Raw genomic sequence first — 23,600 nt, 5'->3', positions numbered from 1 at the left:
TTGGTATTTAGCTCCTATCCTCATCAATAGCACATACCTTCCAGGGTTGTTGTGAGGATAAAATGAGGTAATATGTGTAAAGTGCCTTCCAAACCATAAGGTATTATGTAAATATTAACTATTATTATATGAAATATTATTATACGAAGTGAGCCAAGTCAAGAAGCTTTTATTAAGCACCTGCTATGAACCAGGCACTATGCTAAGCCCTAGGGATACAAAGAAGGGCAAAAATAGCCCCTTTCCTCAAAGAGCTTACAATCTAATGGGAGAGACAGCAATGCAAACAACTATGCTATATCTATATCTTTATCTATGTATACACACATACATACATACATATATATACATATACATGCATGTATCATACATATACATATATACTTATACACAGACATATACATCAGCTGTGTGGCAGGGCAAGACAGACACTTGACCTCTGTCTGCTTTAATTTCTTTGTCTGTAAAATAGGGATAATAATAGCACCTACCTCCCAGAATTATTATGAAGATAAAATGAGATACATGTAAAGTGCTTTGTAAGCCTTTTGTTGTTGAGTTGTGTCTGACTCTTCATTTCCATATGGACCATACTGTCCATGGGGTTTTCTTGGCAAGGATACTGGAGTGGTTTGCCATTTCTTTCTCCAGTAGATTAAGGCAAACAGAGGTTAAGTGACTTGCTCAGGGTCACATAGCTAGTAAGTATCTGAGGCTGGATTGAATTCAGGTCTTCCTGACTTCATGCTTAGCACTCTATTCACTAAGGCTCCAGAGGTTTCCAAAGTAGGTGATACTGCCCCTGAGAGGTGCTGGAATGCTGGGGGGTGGGATGGGGGGCAGTAGTAGCCTCGGGTGCAACTGGAGGGCATTGAATAGAAATAAGGGGGCAGTGGAACCATAAGGAAAGAAGATAAGATTTTAAAAACCATTCATACATGTTTTATCTGTTGTGTAACAGAGTTAAAGTCATAGTGATTACATTATTTTCCAAAACACATAAAATGCAAGTTATAACCAATCAGTGGTCACGGACAGGTCTTAACTTAAGGTCTTAAGTGTTGGTAGGCCAGTGTGCAGAGCATTGTCAGGAAGTCCAGCATGTATCTGCCTGAATATGTACATGTAATGACTTGTTTACAATATGATATTAAATAGTTACATGAAGCAATAGTGTGTCATCAAAATTTCAATGCAGGAAAAACCCCACATATTATTAAGTTTAAGATGCATCATTTCAAAAAAATTTGTATTTTTTTGAAATGATGTATTAAAAAAAAACCCGTTAAAGGGTTAAGGAAAATAGATTTCCAAGGGTGCACTGAAGTAATTTTTTTTTTGAAAAGGCTAAATAAATTTGGGAACTTCTGCTCTAAGTCATCTAGCTGCCTCTAAGTGTAAACATTAAAGTGCTATAAAATGCTAGCTATTATTATGTACAGACATGATAGATACAAGATGGAGATAATCTCTAAGGGAAGCATTAGCATTAAGGGGTTATGAGACAGTGTTCTTGCAGAAGGTGGGATTTTGGGGCAGCTAGATGGCGCAGTGGATACAGCACCGGCCCTGAAGTCAGGAGGACCTGAGTTCAAATCCAGCCTCAGACCAAACACTTGACACTTACTAGCTGTGTGACCCCCAATTGCCTAAAAGCAAAAAAAAAAAAAAAAGGTGGGATTTTAGGTGGGTCTTGAAGTAAATCTAGGAAGCCAGGAGGTATAGAGAAGGAGGGAGAGCATTCCAGGGATGGGGGACAGCCAATAAAAATGCAAGTCAGGACACAGAGTATCTTGTATGACAAACAATCTGTCCCTGGATCAGAGAGTACATGGAGGAGAGTAAGGTAGAAAGGTAGCAAAAGATGAGCTCTGAAGGGCTTTAAAAGATAAACAGAGAATATTGTATTTGATTCTGGAGGTAATAGGTAATAAACTGGAGTTTATTGAATAGGGGGGTGGATACATGGGAAGAATACTGAATTTGGAGTCAGGATTTGTTGTTGTTTGGTAGTTTTCAGTAGTGTCCAATTCTTCCTGACCCCACTTGGGGTTTTCTTGGCAAAGATACTGCAGTGGTTTGCCATTTCCTTCTCCAGATCATTTTACAGATGAGGAAACTGAGAGAAACAAAGTTAAGTGACTTGCTCTGGGTCACACAGCCAGTAAGTATCTGAGGCCAGATTTGAACTCAGGTCTTTCTGACTCCATGCTTAGCACTCTATCCACTGCGCCACCTTGGTTCTAGTTCCAGCTTTCAGGAATGGGTGACCTCCCCTCATTCCTCCACTTCCTTCTTGTCACAAGAAGAGCCTGTTCTCCAAACATGAGAGGTTCCGTGTATAAGCACAGAGTCACATTTGTTACCCTTAGGTCTGTATATCCAGGGCCCAAGGAATCTGGGAAGAAAATAGAAAACACATTGAATTAGATATGCTCTATGTATAGAAAGTCTAGAGCAAGGGTTCTTAGCCTTTTATTTCCCCTCTGATAATCTGATGAAACCTATGGATTCCTCAGAATCATGGTTTAAAATGCATAAAATACATGAGATTATAAAATAAACCAATTCTACGTAGATATAGATATAGATACAGATAGATAGATAGATAGATACTTTAAAAAGAAAAAAAGTTCAGAGATTCCAGGTTAAGAACCCTTGGTAAGGAAGCAGAGGCTAAAAGTAGAAGGAGACCCTCAATGCTACATCATCAGACACTGTTAGGTTTTTATCAGTGGTAATGACATTTGAGTGGGAATGACATTTAAAAACTCTTCTTAAGGAAGCTATGCTGCCAACTGTTTTTTCAGTTTACCCTAAGAACCATGAGGCTTCCCTCTGACTTGGAGCTGAAACCTTCCAGGAGTGCTGTCTTCCTCCATTAGAATGTGGGCTCCTTGAGGACAGGGTCTGTCCAACCTTTCTGTTTATCTCCCCAGCACATAGTAAGTGCTTAATAAATGTTTTAGTCATTCATTTATTCATCCGCTACTAAATGCGTTACTGGCCAGTTTCTAAGAAACTGAAGCTGGGGATCTGCGTTTAGGAACTTCTCTCCTCTAGTATCTGACCTCCTTTCAAACTAAATGATAGGACATCCTAGGATGATAAAACCTTAGAGGCTATCGATTCCAATCTACTCACTTGACAGCTGACTTGAGGACAGGACCTGCATCTTGTTCATCTTTGGTTTTCTGACAACCCCTAGCGTCAGATATTCATAAGATGAGAGAAGGGAAGAAACTGTCCCTTACTGATATAAACTTCGTGAAGGCTGGGCTTTTTCTATGTCTCTTGTTCATAGTGGTCTTGGGAAATTATGTAATTAGGTGTATTGGAAGTCTTGCCTATTACCTCTCTACCTCTTGGCGGCAGAGCTGTAAGGAGAGGCCTGCCTCACTGTACAAAGTTGGGCTGGGAACATAGAAAAATAAACAGAGTATACATTGACTCTCCCCAAGACGATCAGACTACTAGATGGGGGGAGGGAACTAATTTTACATTCTTGCTTCATATATGAAATTAGTGGTAGTGCTGCTAGGCAGAACGATCCCTGAATCCTCCTGGATTTGCCACTTCTGTTATTTTTCATTCCCTCTTGGGCACAGCCTATTCAGAATTTCTAATTCTTTCCAATTGAAAACTGTGGGCCCAGTGAATGGGCAAAAAGCCGGATTCTGGAATCCTGGGGTTTCAGAACTACTTATCCCACAACTGTTCTTTAAGTAACAGGAGAAAAAAATAATTTTTGCTTCATCTTTGAATAAGGACAATACTTGATCCTTTTCTACTTCACAAATGGGAGAATAAATAAATCTTTATAGACTTGTTTGTGGCTTTTGAGAAAGAAAATACTAAAGGAATAAAAGTGATTTTAAATAACTTTTACTTTTGTTTAAATTTTTTTTTAGACCTCAACACCCAATGGAAATATTAACTTGGGACCTTCAGCAAATCCAAAGTAAGTTCTTAAAGATGAAGAAACTGAGGCCTCTGGATGGGAGAAAATATGTCTGTTACTTAATGGATTTTGTGATTCCCTTCTTCTAACCTCCTGCTTACAATCCATTTTGCACACTAACAACTATCAGATTTCAGTCTCCCTAAAACACATACTTCCCCTGCTCAAAGTCCTTCACTTGGCTCCCCATTGTCTTGTGCAGTGGTCTTCAGACTTCCGTGTAAATGAAAGATGTTGAGTATACATGTCTGCTATGTATTTATTTACATGTACTACTACTGTAATAATGATGTTCATTATGTAACTATATAAAATAGATTAACAAAAGTATGAGATGAAGATGAAGTAATATTTGATCCTTAATCAAATATGACTTAAGAGTTAATAGGAAAGCAGCGCCCTGCAGTCAGGAGGACCTGAATTCAAATCTGGCCCTCAGAAACTACTAGCTGTGTGACTCTGGGCAAGTCACTTAACCCTGATTGCTTCAGTTTCCTCATCTGTAAAATGAGCTGGAGAAGGAAATGGCAAATCGTTCCAGCATCTTTGCCATGAAAACCCCAAATGGGGTCATGAAGAGTCAACTACAATTAACTGACTAAACAAGTTAATTGGAAGTCACTGGAGTTTATGGAATAAGGGAATGACATGGTTAGATCTGCACTCTGGGAGAATCTCAGTGAACCGATGGCTTTGAGAGGGGACAGGAGAGACCTGAGGCAGGGAGATGTCAGTCAGGCTATTGTAACAATCTGGGCAAGAGGTGATGAGGACCTGAGCTAGGCTGATAAGCCATGTGTGTAAAGAGAAGGGGAGAGATCACGTAGAAGAAGAAATAAGATTTGGCTACTGATTGTATAGATGGGGGAAAGGAGGGTGAGGAGCGGAGTGTGGTGCTGAGGTTGCAAACCTAGGAAACTGGAAGGTTGGTGGGTGGTGAATAATAGGGAAGTTTAGAAAAGGGGTGGTTTGGAAGGAAGGGGAAGGTAACCACCCAACCATACTGGCTTATCCTCCATGGCTCACTTTATACCACAAAAAAAAAAATGGAAAAGCTTGAGAGGTAGGGCTGTTTCTCACTCATCACTTCTTTGAAGCAGAGCCTGGCCCTTAGGATGAGATGGGAAATGGAGGAAATGGGAGAACAGTAGATGGGGCAAGGAGTTTTGCCTGTACTACCAGCTGCTTGGTTTGCAGAATTAGGTTTTAACTGGCCTGAGGGGTCAGTGCCAGAAATGGAAGGCCAACATGAAAGAGAGCAGAGTAGGGGAGAGTTGGTCGATAATGGGTGAAGGTGATGGTATAGCTGGTTAGAGACAAGGCCAGGACTGGCTATAGGATGTGACCCATTTTACCACCCTCTGATTGGTTGATCGAAAGTCCCCTGGGGTATTGGTATTCCCCTGTTGTGGAAATCACTGGCTTAGGGAACAAAGACCAAACTTCTTACCCTGATATTCAGGTTGCTGCAGGATCCAGCATTTGCCACGTACTTTTACAACCTTATCCTTCCCTAACCTTAGTGCTCCAGCTAAAGTAGATAATTGGCTATTCCCCAAACATACCCTGTGCTTTCCTGCCTTTGCATGTTTACCCACGCATTTCTCTCTTCCTGGCAAGTTTTCTTCCCATCTCCACCTGTTGAAATCCTATCTCTCAAGGGCCAGTTGGCATGAAGTCTCCTTCAGGAAACCTTTCCTAATGCCTTGGAGGAAAGTAAACTTTCGCTTCTCATCTGTGTTCACACTGTTCTCTGTACCTTTCAGTCTTTAGACACTGGCCACATCCTGACCTGCATTGCAGTTATTTTTGTACATGACTTTTCTAAGCTCGCTAAGCTGAAAACAACTGAGTATCATAGGACAGTTGAACCTTAAAGATCATATGTAGTCCAGTCCCAACTTTATGGATGAGCACAGGAATTGAGTCTCTTCTGTCTCCCTCTTCTTTCAAACAGTGGGTACTGAATCAGGTATTTGTGGAATGAATGAGATGCTTTATTTTAGGAAGGTGAATTAATAATGTGTAGTGAAGAGCTGTCCTCAGCCCTGACAAAGAACTATATTGTTCTTCCCTGTTTTTTTCTTTTTCTTTTCATTTTTGTGGTTGATGTGGATATAGCATACAGTACCCTAAGGGTTAAAAAGAATATTTTCCAGAACTTTGTGAAGACCTTTCTGAAGGGGTTGGGGCTCATTCTGTAGTTTTCCTAAAGTCCTTTTCCCCTTATCTTGAAATACTGTAAAACTTCTCCTTTTCTTGTAAGATCAAAAGAATTGTTTTTTTTTCTTCCTTATCCTGTGTCCTCCTATCTTTCTTATCCTGTCAACCATCTGCCTTATTCTGTGTCATAAAAGTCATCCTTATCTTGTAAACAACCATCTCTCACCTCTTGTGTCATAAAATTCTTCCTTATCCTGTCCCTAATCTTCAACTCCTATAAAAAACCCTAAAATTATATTATCATCCTGAACAGCTACAGACTGTATTGTTTTCTATTCATATAAGCCTGGTCCTCCCAAATATCAGGGCCTTTTTCATTAGCCTCTCACTAACAGGGCCCATATTGCTTTTTCATGTAAAATAAAAGCTCCCATTGGCTACAGAGAATGTCTAGTGAATTCTTTCACACCTGAACTGCTCTCCCAAATCTGTTCGTTTGTTTGTTTGGTTTTTTGCTAGGCAATTGGGGTTAAATGACTTGCCCAGGGTCTCACAGCTAGAAAGTGTCAAGTGTTTGGTCTGAGGCTGGATTTGTACTCAGGTCATCCTGAGGACCCCACTCTCCCAAATCTGACCTCAACCTGGTGACACTATACTTTTTTTCTCTCCAAGTTATACTTACCTATTATTTTCTTCCTTCTCACTTTCATAGTCTTTGGTGAGAGATGCCCTTCTCTTTTCCTATTCATTTCAAATGCTAACATGCTATCCTTCAGGATTTTAGTAATTCATTTAGTCAAGGCTCAGAGATCTGAGACAGAAGAGAATTCAGGGCTGTCTACTCCAAACCACATACTCATTTTATAAGTAAAGAAACTAAGGCCTAGGAAGATTAAATGACTTGCCCAATCAAGGTCACATAGGTAGTAAATGTTCGAGGTCCTTCTCTTTGAGGGCCAGCACTCCTTCTGCTCAACCTCTCTGCCTTTAGTTTCTTCTTCCCTTTCATTTCCCTCCTCCTTCTCCCTCTGTAATATAACACATACATCAAGAAGTGGAGAAAAGTCAATTTGCTTTGGGTCCAAATCATTCTTCATTATCATGTAAATAGCTAAAATGTGGCCAGAGAGTTTCCTCTTCAATGATTGGAATTACTCTTCTATTGGGAAGATCTGGGCAGCTCCCTAACGTACCAGAAGCCAGAACAAGAGATTTATTAGTAATACGTTCTTCTTCTCTTCCAACAGTGCCAGGCCAACAGACTTTGACTTCTTGAAAGTGATTGGAAAAGGTAGCTATGGAAAAGTAAGTGATATCTGGGGCCATGAATCTCTCTCTTCCTAGTTCCCAAGCATTCTTTTCTGTGGTCTCATGGTACTAAGTGTAACCCCTCTCCGGCTTGCCAGTTTTGAAGATTTGAACAGCCAATCAAAGAAGACTACTGCCATCCAAGTGGTAAGGGATTACGGTAGGCTCCATGCCAGGCAAACTGGTTATGCTCAAAATATACCCTGAAATTGTTGCTGTTCAGTTGTTTTAGTTGTGTCCAACTCTCTGTGACCCCATTTGGGTTTTCTTGGCAGAGACACAAGAGTGATTTGCCATTTCCTTCTCCAGCTCATTTTACAGATGAGGAAACTGAGGCAAATGAAGTTAAGTGACTTGTCTGGGGTCACATAGCTACTAAGCATATGAGGCCAGATTTGAAATCAGGAAGAGGAGTCTTCCTGATGTCAGGCCTGGCACTCTATCTACTGTGTCACCTAGCTGTCCCATACCCTAAGAAGCCTAGGTTAAATAAGACCTCCTAATCAAAGATCAGCCATTAACTTAGATTTGGGCTAGATCTGATGGTTGGGAAGTTTTTCCTTGTATCAAGCCTAAACTTGACTATATATCCATTCCTGACTCTCCAGACTTCCCCACCATTGCTTTCCTTGCTCCTTACCTCTACTCCTCTCTTCTCAGCTTCCTTTTATGCTTTATCTTCCCCCATTAGAAGGTGAGCTCCCTTGTCAGGGACAGTCATTCTTTTGGCGTATATTTGTATTCCTGGTGATTAGCAAAGTGCTTTCACTTAGTGAGTGCTTAAGAATGCTTGTTGACTTGACCTCTTCCACCCACTGTTTCTAGCTCTGTCCCATGCAGCCAAGCAGAAACAGTTTCATCTTCTTCCATTTGGCAGCCTGAGATACTTGAAGATAGCTATCATCTCCCCAATAAGTCTTCTCCATACCAAACACCACCATTTCTTTCAAATGATTCTCATATGGCATCAACTCAAGGGACTTCACCATCTTGCTTGCCTTCATATTGATGCTTTCCAGCTTTTCAATGTGTTTCCCTAAAAGAACTGGAATTAAACAGTACTCAAGGTATGATCTGACCACAGAGTACACTCCTTAGTCCTAGACAACTGAATTTTCTGTGAATGAAGCTTAAGATGATATTGGCCAGTTCCAAGGTGCTGAGCTTCTCTTTCCCTACCTCATCCCACTCCAAACTTCTTCAGACACATTGGTGGCCATCTAAGTCTTCTCAATTTTATACTTGCGAAGTTGATTTTTTTAGACTTTATATACATCCATAGTAAATTCATTCTTATTAAAGTCAGCCCTATGGTCTAGCTTGTCAGTATTTGGGGTGGGCGGAATGTATTATTGGGCCTATTAATTATACCTCTTAGTTTGTGTCAAGATCTACAAAATGGTTATGAATACCATTGATGCCTTTACTCACATCATCAATGGAGTACTTGTCAACTTCCCTTTGTATATTTCTCATTTGCTTTCCTCCCCACCCCACCTCCTGCTTTCTCAGACAGTCTTAATAGTTGCAGGAGTTTAGAAGAGACAGACCTAATAGAATAGTTTAGGGTAGCTTCCTGGAGGAGGCAGAAGTCTTAAAGGATGAATAGGGGGGATATATGAAGGATAACTTGAGTTAGTCTCCCAATTTGAGAGCTTATTGAAACTTTCAGCTTTCAAGGAAAGAAAAACTGAAAGAACAAAACTTCAAGTTACCCTTTATATATCTCCTTTCCCAACACTAATCACCTCTGGCCAGCACTGATAAGAACACTCTTTCACACTGAGAATTTCTTACTTAGCCAAGCAACGACCTTTGAGTTATTTGTGTATAAAGGCAAAAGAATGTGCTGAATAAGCTGGCTGAAGCCTCCTGTTCACTACTGAGTCCCCTGTTCCCATAATTAGATATTATTCTCTTCTTAAAGAGAATCTCTTAAACATGAGTTTGACAAATTTCAGACATCGGGTAGCTATGGTGCCCTATATTTTTGGTGTAGTCATAATAAAAAGAATATTGGTTCACCTTGCTCTCCCCGATGTTTTTGTATGTTTTGCTTTTGTGAAGTTCTCCATTCAGAATTATGCCACTTATTTCAGGAAGTGAAGAATCCTGAATTGGAAGAGGCATTAATTAGAGGCCATCTAGTTCAGCACCTGCATTGAAAAATTAAAATTTTATTTTTTTCCCTAGTTACATGTAAAGACAATTTTAAACATTCATTTTTCAAAAATTTTGAGTTCCATGTTTTCTCTCTCCCTATCTCACCTCTCCTCTCCCTGAGACAGTAAGCAATTTGATACAGATTATAAATGTTCAATTATGCAAAACATATTGCCATATTAGTCATGTTGTGAAAGAAGACACAGACCCAAAGGGAAAAAAAAAACACAAAAAAACCACAGAAAGTGAAAATAGTATGCTTTGATCTGACTCCATCAATTCTTTCTCTGGATGTGGACATTTTCCTCATGAGTCCTCTGGAATTGTCTTGGATCATTATATTGCCGAGAATAGCTGATTATCAATTGACAATCATGCAATATTGCTGTTACTGTGTACAATGTTCTCCTGGTTCTGCTCACTTCACTTTGCATCAGTTCACGTAAGTTTTTCCAAGTTTTTCTGAAATTAGCCTGCTCATCATTTCCTATAGCACAATAATATTCCATTATAATCACATATCACAACTTGTTCAGCCATTCTAATTGACAGACATTTTCTCAATTTCAATTCTTTGCTACCACAAAAAGCTACTATAAATATTTTTGTATAAATAGGTCCTTTCCCACTTTTTTTTAAAATTTCTTTGAAATATAGACCTAATAGTGGTACTGCTGGATCAAAGGGTGGTATTGCACAGTTTTATAGCCATTTGGCAGCACCTCATTTTACAAACAAGGAAACTGAGGTACAAGGAAGGGAAGAGTCAGGATTCGAAGCCCAGTCCTCTTCACTGCAGATTTCACTGCCCTCGCCATTATAGCCCAGCAATTGCCTAGAGCAGGGGTGGGAAACCTGCAGCCTTGAGGCCACATGTGACCCTCTAGGTCCTCAAATGTAGCCCTTTGACTGAATCCAAACTTCACAGGACAAATCCCCTTAAGAAAAGGATTTGTTCTGTAAAACTTGGACTCTGTCAAAAGCTCATACCTGAGGACCTACAAGGCCACATGTGGCCTCTATGACCCAAGTTCCCCACTCCTGGCCTGGAGGTTATTCGGACTTCTAAGTTTCCAGTGCATCTCTTCTACCTTGAGCTTGGGTTTTCTTTTTGCCCTCCCTCAATCCACATATGAGACAGAAGAGAAGGATGAGCAGGGCAGGAAGAGAGTCTGGTAACTCTGCGACTTCCTACCTGCCTTATAGCTGGTTCAGAGAAATACTCTGTCAAAATATACTCAACTCTCTACATAACTTTTTCTAGGTGATCTGTTAGACCAGGAATCCTAAAGAGCCCATGGAGAGATTTCAGGGGATCAATGAACTTGGATGGAAAAAAATTGCATGTTTATTTTTGTTTTACTAACATTTAACTGAAATTTAGGATTTCCTTCAAATATGAATTTAAAACAAAAAGCCAAACAGTATTCTGATTAGGGGTCCAAGGCTTCACCAGACTACCAGTAACACACACAAAAAAAGAGTAAGAACATCCTCTTCAGACCCTTCAGACTCTATGTCCCTCCTTTTCGTTTCTGAGTTTGGAAACCACTGCTCTGTGGCAAAAAAAGCATCTTTTTAAAATTTTTTTTGGTTCTGATTTTCTTTCTTGGAAGTTGATAAATTTATCTGACTCTCAAATTGTTATGTCAGATGCTGGCTTGAGTAGCTTGCATGTTATTTGTGATGGAGGAAAATAGTGAGCCAGTCATCAAATATCCTTAGCACTCATCGGGTGCAGAACATGCCCTGGGTGCCTGGGGACAGAGTACATTTTAATGATTAGACATGCTGTGGTTGGAGAGCTTGAGGAGGGTATGTCTGAAATTCTCAATCATCTCCATTCTTATTGGCCAGCATCTATACTCCCCACATCCTTTCCTCAATAACTGATAATGTTGTTGTTGTGCAGTCATTTCAGTTGTGTCCATCTCTCTGTGAGCCCATTGGGGTTTTCTTGGCAAAGATACAGGAGTGGTTTGCCATTTCCTTCTCCAGGATACCTGAAAGTATCTGATGCTGAGAAACAACCTAAGATGTGTTGGCTCCATACTCAAGTCTGGGAGTCTCCTAGGAGTGACTGAGTCACAAACTTCCATTGAAAAACCATACTGGCATTGAGCTCTGACTTGGTGTTTCACCTCTCTGGGAGATTTCCACAGACCTTATCTTTCTGTCGTTGGCTGCTAAGTGTCAGAGTCCTAATGTAGGTTATTGAGAAACATGGGGTAGTGTCAAACCTGTGGGGGAGCCAATACTACTACTAATGATGATGCTGATGATTATAGTTGGCATTTATATCGTGCTTTAAGGCTTGCAGAGTGCTTTACAAATACTATCTCCTTTGATCCTGTTAACAAACCTAGGAGGTAGATGCCATTTATATTTCTATTTTATAGATGAAGAAACTAAGGCAGACAGAGGTTAAGTGACTTGCCCAGGGTCACACAGCTAGTAAGTGTCTGAGACCAGATTTACACTCCAGGCCTAGTGCTCTGTTGCTGTGCCACCTACCTCCTCATATTAACTAATATACTCTGTCTGCCCAGCTTTCTTTTGGCATACAAAACTATAACTAGGGCAGAACATCTCGGTCTTTGCTCCCAGGGCAGTGAAACTGAGAACACAAGAATTAAACAAATGCAATCCTTCAGCATCATTGAAACCACTGCAGTACCTAATTCCCCCTTCAACTCAGCTGAATATGTTTGAGTGATTTCTATTTTCTATTAATTTTCTGTTTTCAGATTTATTTTGGCGTCTTTTGTTTTTACATTTCCAAATACTTGCTCCCTTACCCAATGTTGTGATTGAAATTAAGGTAAATGGAGGCACAAAGCTCTGAGCATAATCAATTTATCGGTAAGGCTAGAAGTTAACAATGAAAGGGGTCTCTCAGCTCCTCAGCAGGCCGAAAGACCTCAAATGAGGTCAGACAGATCATTTTTACAGACAAAAGGAGGAGCATCCAGAAACTAGAAGACGTCATAGAAGCACACAGGCATGGGGGCAATACAATTGGATGGAAGTCTGCAATGTAGGGCTAGCAACAACCCCTCCTTCCATCTTGTCACTGTGGAAAACTCATTGGTGGTGTCCGCCTGCATGGCTAGTTAGCGTCACAGCAATAACAGGCCAGACTTTCTTTCTTTTTTTTTAAATTTTATTAATTCATTTTGATTTATCAACAACCACTTCCATATGCTTTTGAGTTGAAAATTTTTCTCCCCCTTCCTCCCCCCACACCCTTCCCAAGACGGCGCACAATCTGACATAGGCTTTACATTTACATACCCATTAAACATATTTTCACATTAGTGAAGTTGTACGTAAAAATTAAAACCAATAGGAGGAACCATCAGAAAGATGAAGCAAAACTCAACAGAAGGTAAAAATAAGTGATAGCGATTCGACTTCCATAGTTCTTTCTTTGGATGTGGACAGCATTTTCATCCCGAGGCCTCTGGAGATGTCTTAGATCCTCGTAATGCTGAGAAGGGTTCAGTTAAACAATCTTAGTCATTGCATAACATGGCTGTTATTGTGTACAAAGTCCTCCTGGTTCTGCTCACTTCACCGGGCCAGATTTTCTTGAAGCACAGCCGGTGTTGCAGAGACAACAGACCAGTCTCCCTGACAACCAACCACCTGCATCGTTCAAGGATGACAGATTTCTTTGACACAAGAATAGACCAGTGATTAGCAGGAAGACTGAACTTCAGAGATAATGAGTGATTTACAGGAAAGCTGAACTTCCAAATTTTACTCAGAGACAAATGAAACATAACTTAAGTTGTTGTTTTATTGTTGTTTAGTAGCTAGGCGGTGCCACAGTGCACAGAGCACTGGGCTTGGAGTCAGGAAGACTCATCTTCCTGAGTTCAAATCCGGCCTCACATACTTATTAGCTGTGTGACCCTGGGCAAGTCACTTAACCTTGTTTGCCTCAGTTTCCTCATCTGTAAAATGAACTGGAGAAGGAAATGACAAACCGCTCCAGTATCACTGCCAAGAAAACCCCCAAAATAGGGTCATGAAGAGTCAGATGTGATTGTAATGACTGTAGTCAGTAGCGACAGAAAATGAAATAAATTACAGTATAAGCCAATTTGATTTTTTCAGTTTTTACCAGTAAACCTTAATTGTAGCAATGCATGAAAAAAAGGATTAATTCAGCAAAACCAATTAACACATCAACCGTATCTGACAATATATACATATATACGTATATATACTGTGAGAGTCTCTCCACAGAGAAAGAGAATAATACAGAGCTTTAAAGAACAAAGGTCCCAGGAAGTGGTACACTGTAGGTGGGCTGGGCTTGACCAATAGGAAGTAAGTGGATTGTTCCAAGAAGACCCCAAAATCAAGATAAGGGTCAAGCCAGCTCAGACCAGTTGGGGTCAACCTGAGGACACCTGAAAAGTGCTAGTGCGCCTGCTTAATGAACTTCATTACTATTATCTGACACACCCTGCATAAAATTAGAGCCTCATTAACGAGTCATGGGATGTATGACTAAGGGTGGGGGAACATACTTGAGCATATCAAGGGGAAACATGTAAGGAAAAGTGTAACCTGGGAAGGGGTGGACCAATCCCGGCCTGGGAGGTTTCGCGCCCAATTCAACTGCATAAAAGCACGCTTGCCCTTGCACTCAGGGCCCACCCCTGAAGAGGGGTGGAGCCCACTTCTGGCCAGAAACTCTAAATCCTCTGGACTTTCTTCATAATAAATTTTCTTGATACTAAATTTTTGGTGTCAAGTCTATTTCTAACATATACATATACGTATATGTGTATATACATACATATATACATACATTCATACATTCATTCATACATACATATATACATATACATATATATATAATAATATTGTGTCCCCCTAGCTCCCACCTCAGCAGAAAGGAGAGACTCTTCTCCAGGACCAGCTTTGGTCATTATAATTGCATAGCATTCAGTTTTGTTTTCTTATTCTTTCTATTTATATTGTTACAGTCGCGGTGTATATTATCTTCCTGGTTCCGTTCACTCCATTCTGTATGATTTTATACAAGTTTTCTCAGACTTCTCTGAATTCATCATGTTCTTTTTGTGCTATTTTCACATCATAGGCAGTTAGGTGGGTGAGTGCATAGAGTGCTAGGCCTGGAGTTGGGAAGATCCAAGTTCAAATCTGGCCTCAGATACTTCCTAGTTAGTTCTGTGACCCTGGGCAAATCACTTAATTGCTGTCTGCCTCAGTTCCCCTAACCGTAAGGTGGAGATAATAATGGCACCTATCTTTCAGAATTGTTGTGAGTATCAAATGAGATAATATTGGTGATGTGCTTAGCACATAGTAGGCACTTAATAAATGTTTGTTCCCTCCCCTCCGCATCTTGAATTGCAAATTTAGAGGGAAGACATGGTTTGTTCTGCTCTCCTGAAGCACATTTGGAGTGACTTGCCTCTGGTGCATTTATTGCAGCTTGCTTTGGCCACTACAATTTACTAGTTTCAATTTTTCAAGGAGAGTATTGTACTGAAGTCAGAGGTCCTTTGTTCAAGTCCCAGTCTCTCATTCCCCAATAGGACAGTGGTCAAAGGATATGAACAGGCAGTTTTTTTTAACTTTTAAAAAAATTAAATATAGTGTAATTTAATTTTTAAAAAATGTTCATTTTCAGATTCTTTCCCTCTCCCAACTCCTTCCCCACCTGTTGAGAAAGCAAGAAATGCAAAACCCATTATGAATATGAAGTTCAGCCAAACAAATTTCTGTATTAGGTATGTTCTGGGGGAAAAACAGAAAAAGAAAGAAAAAACATATTTCATTTCTTCACTGAGTGTATCATTTCTCTCTCTGGAGGTGGATAGCATTCTTCATCATGAATCCTTTGGAAATGTGGTAGGTCATTGTGGTGACCAGAGTTACCAAGTCTTTCACAGTTGACTATCTTTATAATATTGCTGTAACTGTGTGAATTGTTCTTCTGGTTCTGTTTACCTCACCCTGCATCAGTTCATATGAAGAGACAGTTTTCAAAGGAAGAAATACAAGCTACCCTTAGCCATTTGAAACGATGCTCCAGATCAGTAATAATTATGCAAATTAAAGCAACTCTGAGGTTTCACCTTACATCCATCAGATTGGCAAAATTGACAAGAAGGGGAGATGACAACTGTTGGAAGGGCTGCAGGAAAACAGACACACTAATGCATTATTGATAGAGCTGTGAATTGGTCCAGTCATTCTAGAAAGCAATTTTAACTATGCCCTGAAAGTCACTAAATGTATATATCCTTTGACCCAGTAATACAACTACTAGGTCCCTATCCCAAAACGATCAAAGAAAGAGGATAAGGACTCATATGTACAAAAATATTTCTACCAGCACTTTTTGTGATGTCAAAGAACACGAAACTAAGGGGGTACCCATCAATTGGGAAATGGCTGAACAAATTATGATATAGGAACGGAATGGAATGCTATTTTGCCATGAGAAATGATGAAAGCGATGGTTTCAGTGAAACCTGAGAAAGCTTGTATGAGCCAGTGAAGAGTGAAGTGAGGAAAGCCAGGAGAACAATTTATGTAACAATAGCATTATAAAGACAAACAACTTTGATACACTTAAGAACCTTGATCAATACAATGGTCAACCATAATTCTAGAGAACTAATGGTGAAACATGCTGTTGACCGCCTGACAGAAATGATAGACTCAGGATGCGGAGTGAGACATTTATTTGGGACACAGCCAATACAGAAATTTGTTTTGCTTGACTATACTCATTTGCTACAAGGGTTTGGTTTTCTTTTTTTTTTTTTTTACCCACCATGGGAAAAAGAGAAAATAGATTTTTGTTAATTAAAAAAAAATGGATTTGCTTCTAATCAATTCCTTTTCTCTTCTTGTGAGAAAAAAATGAGTACTACTCTTTACTAGTTCTGCATCTTTGATAAATTACTTCCCTCCTCTGGGCCTCAGTTTCCCTTATCTGTGAAATGAGGGCATTAGATGAAATAATTTCTAATGACCCTGCCAGAAATGAATCCTATGGGCCTATGACCATCACCTTAGCTAAGTGCATGCAAGACAGGGGAAACTGAGGTTCAAATTGCCAAAGTTCAGGTTGTTATTATAATAAGTATTGTGAACAAAAGAGAAACCAGGTGCCATAGATTGCCTCAGTCAGTATTATTGTGAAGCTCAATGGTAATTTCAGAGTGGATCACTGCCAACAGGATTTGTCTAGTGATTCAGAGTGTTTAGCCTCCTTTTGGTATCAATGTTGGCTTGTAGCTAGCCCACTCCAGTGTCTTAAAGGACCCACAACTTTGCTAGTTTAACTCCAGACAGCTACACCTCTATCTCTCTCTCTTTTTTTAGAGCATCCTTCCTAAAAATCTTTTCCCCCCCAGCTGATGACAGAGACCTTACGTCTTCCCAAGGCCAAACCCAAAGTGTTCTTGCCTTCCTGGGGGAACAATGCTCATCACCAGTCCTGAATGGTCAAGGCTTCCAGGGAGGACTTTGTGCCTTTGATGCATTTTTTCAGCAGAAAGCACAGTAGGCTAGTAATAGAGTTACTGAAATAAAAAAAAAAGAATAAAAGCAAGAAAAGAGGGTTACTGATGTATTTTTAAAAAATGTGTAGCAGAGAGCAGAAAGAAACACAGACAAGTAGGAGATTCTTGAAGAAAACATGTTTGATTTGTTATGTACCTGAATGGGGAAGCAACCAAGCTAGTACATGGGGCAGAGTTGTGGCTGCACAGGCAAGTCTCTTCTATTCTTTGTGTGTAGAAATACTCATTTTATTTGGTGTTAATTTCAAAATTAAAAAAAGATAGCATTCGGATACATATGTATGTACATACATGTGCACACATATATACAGGCTTATATATATACACACAAGTGCACATATACATGTATACCCAATACATGTGTGCACACACATCTATATAGACATAGACATAGAGATAGATGTAAAAAGCACGAAATGTGAAATTGAGTATCCTACTCAGTGGTCCTTTCTCCTCTGGGTTTATTGAGCTGGACTATAATAACATTAACTTAGATTTCTCTTGTGCTTCAAGGTTTGTAAAACTCTTTCCTCATCACAATCTTTAGAGAAGGATGACACAAATATTATTATCCTGACTAATAGCAGAGGAAATTCAGGCTTGGTCAGGTTAAATGACTTGAGCTGGGTCATATCGCCCTAAGGCAGCAGTGGAGAACCTGAGGTCTCCAGGTCGCATGTGTCCCAGGCTGCAGGTTCCCCACCCCGGGCAACGCTAAATTCTCTACGGGCTGGGCCTTTCCCACTACCTTGAGCCAATGGAATCATAGAGTCACAGGATTTGAGTGGTGGGAGGAAGGCTCTCAGCAGCCTAGCTAGTCCAGGGATTCCCAAGCTTTTTTGGTCCCCCTATCTCTTGGTCTTCAGCAAACCTTACAGTATCTTATTCAATAGGAAAGGAAATAAAATCGAGGATTTACCATGCTTATGAACATGAGAAATAAGGTTATTAAATTTAAATCTTGTGCGCACATTTAGTAGGAATGACATGTTTCTCTCAGGGTACACTGAAAATGTAACTTATTGAGTAGCAATCAATTAAGAAAAATCAAATCAAAATATTCCACATAACTACTTTGATGAGTTTCTTATACCCACTGAGGGTATGTGTACCCCAGATTGGATCCAAAGTATACCTAAAAGGAATCTCCAGTTCCACATCCTCTACAAGAGGTAGGAGCTTGGAGGCCCCCAGTGAGGGGGAATGCACCATCTTTGGAGGGAACCCACACACCTCTAGAGGGAGCCCATTCCATTTTTGGATAGCCCTAATTGTTAGGAATTTTTTCCCTAAGTTTAGGCCTAAATTTACCTCTTTGCAGCTTCTATCCTGTTCTTCAAGTTCTACCTTATGATCCAAATGGAGCAACTCTAATCCCTTTTCCATATGGCAGCTTTTTTAGTTTCTTGAAGACCAGGTGACCATCTCTTACTGCTAACTCTTTTGTGTTTCTGGTGCAGGTTCTCTTGGCCAAACGCAAGTCTGATGGGAAATTTTATGCTGTCAAAGTCTTACAGAAGAAATCCATCTTGAAAAAGAAAGAGGTAACAGAGCTTGAGTAGTGAGAACTAGGGAGACTTTGTTTCTCCCGCCCCCCTTCAGCTCCATGAAGTCCTTAGAAAGCTGTTAATATACATTTTCATGCTCTGGGCATAACAGCCCAGAACCAGCCCCCTGGTGTTTGGGATTGCATGGGGGAGTGTTTGTGTTTAGCTAGCTCTGGCTTAGACTCCTGCTAGGTTGGGCTGCACCTGATTAGAACAGACTCTTCTTGTCTATCCACAAAAGCTTGGCACCAAACAACTGGAGAATGTAGGCAGATCCTGTTATTCCTCTTTGAGAACTGTGCTTGCTTCCCCTGGGTAGACACCGCTATTCAGGCAGGCTGGAAGCAGCGGCCCATGAATGGAGATGGGGATGCTCATGTGTTCCCCTTGGTCTGTGTGTTGGGGAGGGAAGCAGTGTAACATGGATTGTTTTTGCCTTTTTTGGGTCTGAATCCTGGTAGGAAAATCACATCATGGCAGAGCGCAATGTGCTCCTAAAGAACGTGACACATCCTTTCCTGGTGGGCCTCCGCTACTCCTTTCAGACTTCAGAAAAACTCTATTTTGTCCTAGACTACGTCAATGGAGGAGAGGTGGGTCACCAGCACTGTTCAGGGGGCCACATCAGGCAATTTAATATCATAGGCTCACAGGCTTGGGGTTGGAAGGGATCTTAGAGATTACCTAGCTCAAGCCCCCTCACTGTACAGATGAGGAGAATGAGGCCCAAAGGTGAAGGAATTTACTCACTGTCACACAAATAGTGGGCAGCTAGGTGGAGCAGTGGATAGAGTGATAGACTCATCTTCCTGAGTTCAAATCTGGCCTCAAACACTTACTAGCTGTGTGACCCTGGGCAAGTCACTTAACCCTGTTTGCTTCAATTTCCTCATCTATAAAATGGGCTGGAGAACAAAAGGGCAGTTCACTATCTCTGCTAAGAAATCCCCAAATGGGGTCATGAAAGGTTGGACGCAAGTAATTGACAAAACAACCACATACAAATAGTAAGTGACAGAGCTAAAATTTGAACCTTGGATCTCTGACTCCAAATTCAGCATTCTTTCCAGTGTATGATGGAACAGAGGGTCTTCCCCCTGCTGAGCCTAACTGTCCCAGATGAGCCATGTGTTCTGAGCCTTCGTGTTAATGGGGTAACAGATATAAATTCTGGCAGGAACATAGGGGAAATCTAGGCAGTGGGAAAATAGAAGCTATCCATAAAACGCTATTAAAAAATAAAGATAATAGAGAATGGAAGAGGTGTCAGAGGATGATAATTTATATATATGAGGGAACTTATAAGGGAATAGATAAGGGAAAGCTTTCCAGTTTTCAAAATGGGAAAAGAATGGGGTATACAAACTTTAGGCCAGCAAACTTCACTTTGATCCTTGGCAAACAGGTAAGCTACATTATTAAAAGGGTGTGAATTTTGGCTTCTGGAGACATAAAACTTTAACTTTGGATTGTATCATTTATTTGAAGGAATGATTGTGTGTGTAGGGGAATTTAGGGTAGGTCTAAGGACCCTATCAGCTAGGTGGTGGAGTGGATAGAGTGACAGGTCCAGAATCATGATGACCTGAGTTCAAATCCAGCCTCAGACACTTACTAGCTGTGTGACCCTGGGCAAGTCACTTAACCCTGTTTGCCTCAGTTTCCTCAGCTGTAAAATGAGCTGGAAAAGGAAATGGCAAACCAGTCCAGTATCTTTGCCAAGAAAACCCCAAATAGGGTCAGGAAGAGTCAGATGTGACTGAAAACGACTGAACACCAACAAACAAGAACACTTTCATAACCTTAGGAGGTGGGGAAGGTGAGGAGGAAGTTTTCCATTGTCATAGAAAAGGCCAAAGCAGAGCTGCCTACATAAGCTTGGTCTCATGGCTCCTTACGCTTAACAATCTACCTAACCATCCGCAGCCTCTTACACATTTGCTATCATGCAGAATGTGATTACTATTGACCTGTGGGAATTGAAGATGATTGATGGAAGTGGTTCCTACTTCATGCAAGGAGGTGCTTGCTTACAAAGCTGTTCTTTCCCCCAGCTCTTCTTCCACTTGCAGCGGGAGCACTGTTTCCCCGAACCTCGAGCTCGGTTCTATGCTGCCGAAGTGGCCAGCGCTATTGGCTACCTGCATTCTCTGAACATCATCTACAGGTAGGCTTTCCCTAAGCACATGAGAATGAGCACCCTAAGAGATTTTGAATTTCTTATAGGCTCAGCTAGAATTCTGCTCTTAAAAATCTTATGTACAATGTATTTTAAATATGTGTTAAATTTAACAATATGATTAACAAAAATGCCCTAATTATGTTGCTTCCCATTCTAAATTTCTTCTTTGTCTAGATCAGCAGTTCTCAAAGTATGATCTGGAAACCCTTGGGAGCCCCCAAGACCTTTTCAGAGGTTTTTATAATAATTTGAAGTTGTTTTGATTTCTGAAATTTAAATATCAATAGATATAACCCATATAAACAAAAGCACTTTAAGGGGTCCTTAATATTTTTTAAGAGTTTAAAAGGGTTTGGGGACCAAAAAGTTTGAGAACTGCTTATCTAGATGTTTGCTAACCATCCTTTTAATAATACATTTTAGTTGTTTACAGTTATTCCCTTCCACATCCTGGGGGGTTAGGGGCACAGCACCCCCATGATCTGGAAAATCTGTGTAAAATTTCTTAGCCCTCCCTTCGTACCAGAGAAGAAGTCTGATTTTTTTCTTTTTCTTTCATGGGGTGTTTACAGTACCTTATTGTAAAATTTGGGTTAAGTATTTGGTCATAGGTTCTATGTAGGTTAATGTTAAGTAAAAATACTTTTTCTGTGTCATCTCCTGGCCTTTGTGTGTTGTCTGTGGCTTCATTATTTTTCCCCGTAAATCCTCCAAATTTTCCTACTACTGTTGAGAGTATCATCTTTCTCCTAGGCCCCAGGGCTCATGGGTGTCACCCTTAACTTCTCCCTATCTCTCACCTCCTCCGCCCCATATCCAATCTGTTGCCAAGACCTGTAGATTTCACCTTTCCAACATCTCCCACATATGCCCCCTTCTCTCCTCTGATAATTTGACCACCGTGGTGCAGGTCCTCATCACCTTTTGGGCTAGTGTGGTGGCTGGCTGGTGGCCCTGCCTGCCATAAGTCTCTCCCGACTTCAGTCCATCCTCTATTCAGCCAAAGTGATTTTCCTAAAGTGCCAGTCCAAACATGTCACACCCACATTCTATAAGCGCCAGTGGCTGGCTCCCTGTCACCTCCGGGATGAAACATAATACCTTCTGTTTGGCATTCAAAGCTCTTCATAACCTAAACACCCTCTTGCCACTTACACCTTTCCAATCTTCTTATACCTTACATCCCTCCACATACTCTTCCATCCAGTGACACTGAAGTCCCAGCTAATATCCCTTCTACTGGAAGCCTCCCCAATCTGTCTTAATTCTAGTGCCTTTTCTCTGTTAATTATTTCTTATTTATCTTGTGTATAGCTTATTTACAGACATATGTTTGCTTACTGTCTTCTCCATTAGATGGTGAGCTCTTGGAGGGAAGAGTCTGTCTTTTGTCTTTTTCTGCACTCCTAGCACTTAGCACAGTGTCTGGCACATGGCAGAGACTTAATAAATGCTTACTGACTGATTGACTATTCAGGCCCAGGTCCCCTCTCACCGCTGGCTCTAAACGGCCTCCCTGCCACCAGCTTCTCCTTTCTTTCTTTCTTTTTTTTTTTAAAGTCTCTCATCTTAATTTAATTTTATTTTTTTTGATGAGGCATTTGGGGTTAAGTGACTTGCTCAGGGTCATACAGCTAGTAAGTGTTAAGTGTCTGAGGCTGGATTTGAACTCAAATCCTCCTGACTTCAAGGCCAGAGCTCTATTCACTGCATCACCTAGCTGCCCCTAGCTTCTCCTTTCTTGAGTCCACCTTCCATACAGCTGTCAGAATAATCTTTCTGAGGCTCGAGTCTGATCATGTCCCTCCTCCCAAAGTCACTCCTCATTGCCTCGATGACAAAATATTAACTTCTGAGCCTGCCTTCTAAGACCTTTTATAATTTGGTTTCACTCTATCTTTCTAACCTTTTTTTGGATTGCTCTTCTCTTTTTTTAAAATGAGTTCAACACCAACATTTATTAATTACTTACTATTTAAATAATGCTGCACTAGGCCCTGAAGAAAGATGCAAAATTTAACACAGATATTATCCTGCCCTCAAGGAACTTACAAAATGGTATAGGTATGAGCACACCAATAACTACTATTGTAGTTATTGGAAATGTTGTAGAGTCAGTGACCTCCATAGAAGTTTTATTTATTATAAGTCATCTTTTTTTTTTTCCCCAAAGGCAATTGGGGTTAAGTGACTTGCTCAGGATCATACAGCTAGTAAGTGTCAAGTGTTTGGTCTGAGCACAGATTTGAACTCAGGTCCTCCTGACTTCAGGGCTAGTGCTCTATCCACTGCGCCACCCAGCTGCCCCCATCTTTTTTTTTTTAACAGCTGCCATTGCCACCATCCCTTATCACATAATTAACAACATCAGCAGTTCTCCCAATTAAAAGGCCCTCCCTTTAATGACCAAGCATTTCACTTACTATTAAGTAGTTTTCCACAGAGGTGAGGTTTTTCAGTCTTTTTCAGTCATGTTGGACTTTTCCTAACTCCATGGGGTTTTCTTGGCAAAGATGCTGGAGTGGTTTGCCATTTCCTTCTCTAGCTCACTTTACAGATGAGGCAACTGAGGCAAACAGGGTTATGTGACTTATCCAGTGTCACACAGCTAGTGTCTGAGGCCTGATTTGAGGCCAGATTTGGACTCAGGAAGATGAGTCTTCCCTACTCCAGGCCCAACCCTCTATCCACTGTGC

The 23,600-nt window shown here is 40.6% G+C and overlaps 1 protein-coding gene across 1 annotated transcript in view; it reads left to right on the top strand.

The window, feature by feature from the left end:
• The window catches only part of SGK2 (serum/glucocorticoid regulated kinase 2), a 51,753-nt gene that overhangs the window by 5,151 nt on the left and 23,002 nt on the right, over window positions 1-23,600 (top strand). The window contains exons 3-7 of the mRNA XM_020998635.2: window positions 3,912-3,961; window positions 7,372-7,429; window positions 18,636-18,719; window positions 19,184-19,315; window positions 20,777-20,889. Coding sequence (XP_020854294.1) covers window positions 3,912-3,961; window positions 7,372-7,429; window positions 18,636-18,719; window positions 19,184-19,315; window positions 20,777-20,889 — 437 coding nt within the window. The remainder of the gene's footprint in view (window positions 1-3,911; window positions 3,962-7,371; window positions 7,430-18,635; window positions 18,720-19,183; window positions 19,316-20,776; window positions 20,890-23,600) is intronic.

The sequence above is a fragment of the Phascolarctos cinereus genome, unplaced genomic scaffold, assembly GCF_003287225.1.
Source record: "Phascolarctos cinereus isolate Bilbo 61053 unplaced genomic scaffold, phaCin_HiC Scaffold_2;HRSCAF=192, whole genome shotgun sequence".
In the NCBI taxonomy this organism is placed as follows: Eukaryota; Metazoa; Chordata; class Mammalia; order Diprotodontia; family Phascolarctidae; genus Phascolarctos; species Phascolarctos cinereus.
Note: the sequence above shows the minus strand (reverse complement) of the source record. Positions and strands in the feature narration are given on the sequence as shown.